This window comes from Pagrus pagrus, assembly GCF_965226575.1.
Source record: "Pagrus pagrus genome assembly, chromosome: 13".
Classification (NCBI taxonomy): Eukaryota; Metazoa; Chordata; class Actinopteri; order Spariformes; family Sparidae; genus Pagrus; species Pagrus pagrus.
This window is the reverse complement of record NC_140197.1, coordinates 26,060,341-26,063,858: the sequence shown is the minus strand read 5'-3', so window position 1 is coordinate 26,063,858 and position 3,518 is coordinate 26,060,341. Positions and strand designations below refer to the sequence as shown.

The 3,518-nt window shown below is 42.6% G+C and overlaps 1 protein-coding gene across 1 annotated transcript; it reads right to left on the bottom strand.

Annotated features, from left to right (window-relative positions):
• Positions 1-559: 559 nt before the first annotated feature.
• Positions 560-1,587, bottom strand: aanat2 (arylalkylamine N-acetyltransferase 2; the record flags this gene model as incomplete). Its single annotated transcript, XM_084371655.1, has 3 exons — positions 560-865; positions 977-1,131; positions 1,431-1,587. 3 exons carry the CDS (start codon positions 1,585-1,587, stop codon positions 560-562), a joined length of 618 nt encoding a protein of 205 aa, XP_084227781.1.
• Between the last annotated feature and the right edge of the window lie 1,931 nt (positions 1,588-3,518).

The window sequence follows — 3,518 nt, the reverse complement described above, 5'->3', positions numbered from 1 at the left end:
TTGAAATGGTCTGTGACTTTCTCTCAATTACCAGAAAATGCCTGTTGAAGATTGTATCAGTTTATTCAAATTATGCAACAAAGAAACAGCAAATTTCTTTCGACAATCCAAACATTTTTAATGTCAGTTTTCACAACCCCAGATGTAATGCATAACATTTTTTAATTAATTGCGTAAATAAATCCAAACCGATAAATAAATGAAAAAACAACATTAAACTCACAAAGCCAAGATGCTACTGTTAACAAAAGGGATATAATTTGATGTCTGATAAGTCAGATTATCAACTGCAAAGCCACTTGTTCCTTTTTCTTGTAGCATGAATCCACTCTTGTCCCCTCTGTCCTCACACGGTCCTCGTTCGGTGGGATACTGTGAGGTTCTGACAGAAGGAGGGTCCAGTAAGACCTTGTTACCCACACTGACCCCAGTCCACTGGTGCATACTGGCTCTGTGCCTTTATCTGTCCAACTGTCAGCTGTGTTGCGTTAATCTTTTCTGCCCTGAGTCCATGTTAGAGGTGAATAAGTGGAAGGAGGGTGGGGTAGGGACTGATGGACTAGCAGCCGCTGTTCCGCCTTGTGTACGCCTGACCGCCGAGCGTGTACTCCATCTCTTGGAATTGCATGTTGGATATGGAGATGGCCGACGCCCCTTTCTCCTTGAAGCCGGCCTTGACGTAGAAGGGAACCAGGAATTCCTCGCAAATCAGCAGAGCTCGGCGGAGGCCGGGTACACAGTGCAGGTACTGCAGGTAGCGCCACAAGAGGATGGAGCCCTTGCCTTGCTGTCGACAGTGACGGTGCACTGACAGCACGTGGATGTGCACAGTAGGGGTGTCTGGGACATGTTGGGTCATTGCCTCCTGGAGAAAAGAGATTACATAGAAGGCATTAATAATGTCAAAGCAACCATGAGCCAAAATTCACATGAATCACATGAAGTCGTCTTTACAGTTTCTTTAATGTCCTCATACCTGTGAAAGCCTCTCCTTGCCCCAGCCAGAGCCGATGATGAAAGCTACCAGCTGTCCCTCCTCGAACCAACCCAGTGACAGCTCAGGGCACTGACCCAGGAAGTTAAGCACTTCATCCAAGGTAAGTGGACACTCTCCAGACACAGAGACAAATGCTGAGGGTGTGAAGAGAAGCAGTTGATACAGTGGGTCATGTCCTGAGAGTCATGATGATGACGATCAGAAAAAGAAATGTGCACCAATCAAGTAAAAACTGGCACGTATACAATATTTAACATCCAAACAGTATTTAAGAGATGATGCATTATAGCTTCCCCAATGACAGTATATACAGTATATACAGACACAGTATATACAGTATATTTTCTTTTTACATGTAGAATGTCACCTTTTGGTTTAAAACACATATCAGGTTAAATATATTCTGTCTGTGAACGGCAGAAGCTTGACTTACCTTCTCTCTCGATCTCAAACACACTGATGGCATCCTGTGGCGTGAGGTTTCTGAACTCGCTGGCAGGGAGCGTGTGTCGTCTCTGTCGCAGGAGACTGACAGGTGTCTTCAGAAAGAAGGGCTTGAAGAGCGGTGAACCACTGACCTGCTGTGTCATGATGCCTCAATAAGACAAGAATAGAGGTTCTGAATATATGTCAGAACTCTTCTTTTCCAGCCTTTTGCAATAGAAACGTACAGATGCTATCTATGACGCAGTCAAACCCAGCCAGCAAAACTTTCCTACAGCTCTGACTGTAATGTGGCTTGCTTCAGTAGGCAAGATGCTGACCTGCGTGTCCCTCCTGCTCTCTCCTCCTCCTGCTTCTCTTTGTCTCTGTGAAGTGGTCGTCTCAAAGTAGGATAGCTGGCTGGGCACGTGTCTCCAAAGTCTCTAAATCCCCCGCGGCTGACATGACAGACATTTTGTTCTTGGGGTATTTCTTTGCACGATTTATATGTTTTTAAACGTCCCAGTTCAGACGCAGACAATTTAGTAAGTGCAGCTTTTCATGGTACATATTATAATTAGACACTGATTTGGATTAACCTCAGCGTTGGGCTTTGACAGCAATTAGCTGTGTTTTCCCCACATCTTAATTAAGAAAGTCTATCTTATTTTTAGAAATTGTATATAGGTTATGTAATGAGTATCTTCTTGTGATGATGAGATTTTATGTCAGACCAGATGAGAATAACTCAGTCTGATTAATTAAATCAATGTTCACCTTGCACAGGAAAAAGATGCTGTTGAGATGTGATGACAGATTAGGATTAGTTTTTACTTTGCACATGTATATCAGCACATGCACTGACTGTAGATTTCCAGTATGGGTTTTTCAGGGTGGGGATGAGCGAGAGGTGTTGTGACTGAATGCGGTGATAGGCTGATGTGGGCTAATTTAACTTTACTGAGTGAGGGTGGAGATTTGTGAGGATTGCTGTTGGGATGATTTCATGCCTCAGAGAGGTTTAGCACGGACTAATTAAATGAGAGAGGACTTGCTTTGACTGCCCTGAAGTAACCCTGTTTACACAGACTGACAAATCCTTTCAATTGACTACAAATTAGTTTTTTCATGGAAAGATAATCCTAAATCCATATTATGAATTTTTTCCAAAAGCTTTTCTCATGAAATCTGCAATCTGCACCTGCAAAGTTTGAGAGCAAACAACCTGTTTTTGAAGTGGCCTTGTTTATTTCTCCGCAGAAAAACAGGCTTTACACCACAATCGCCTGGATTTGAGCTTAGCCCTAATATTGTTTAATGTAGTCTCAAGAGATCAAACCAAAATAGAAATGTTTTAAGGATTATTGTTTCACCTCACTGCTTCCTCTTGGCATTCACTACCGTGATGAATGGGAAATCTCCTACGTCATCCGGTCAGCTGGCCAATCGCAAATAGGAGAACATCTCCGCTTGTGTGATCATCAGATGTTGGAGGAGAACACAGACGCAGTTGTCCAGAGATGAATTGACCTTTTCTGACCTGCAGCTCTGTCAGTCTATGTGGCCTGTGAAGGGAGGGGCAGTCGGAAATAATTCCTCAAGGCCTCTTAAACAGCCTGAATGACAAGGTTGAGTTTTTAGGATCCCAGACATATGTTTCAGCTTTTCAGACAAGCTGATAAATTTTAAAAGGTTTAGGTAAGGAGACAGAACTCTGGCTTTCTAGGTTATGAATATCTGCAACATAGGAGAGCCGATAGAAGATTAAAAAATGTCTCTTAGCTGACTGTCATAGACCCTAATCTCATTTACAGCACGTGTGTGTATACGCACACACTTGCACACATAATTTCTCAGTGTATTATGTTTTAACAGGCAAGCTTGAGGCCACAGTGTAACTGAATACTCAATAAACTTTACACTGGTGTACACCTGTTGGTCCAGTTGAGCAGAGAGCAACAGTTAACCAACACTGCAGAGGAATGTCAATATGTTTGAAATCTGAAACACCTCACTGAATTTGTGATGCTTGTTTCAAGATGCAAATGAAAAATAAAACACAACAGCCATGTTATTTTGCAGTTTATCTCACAGATGG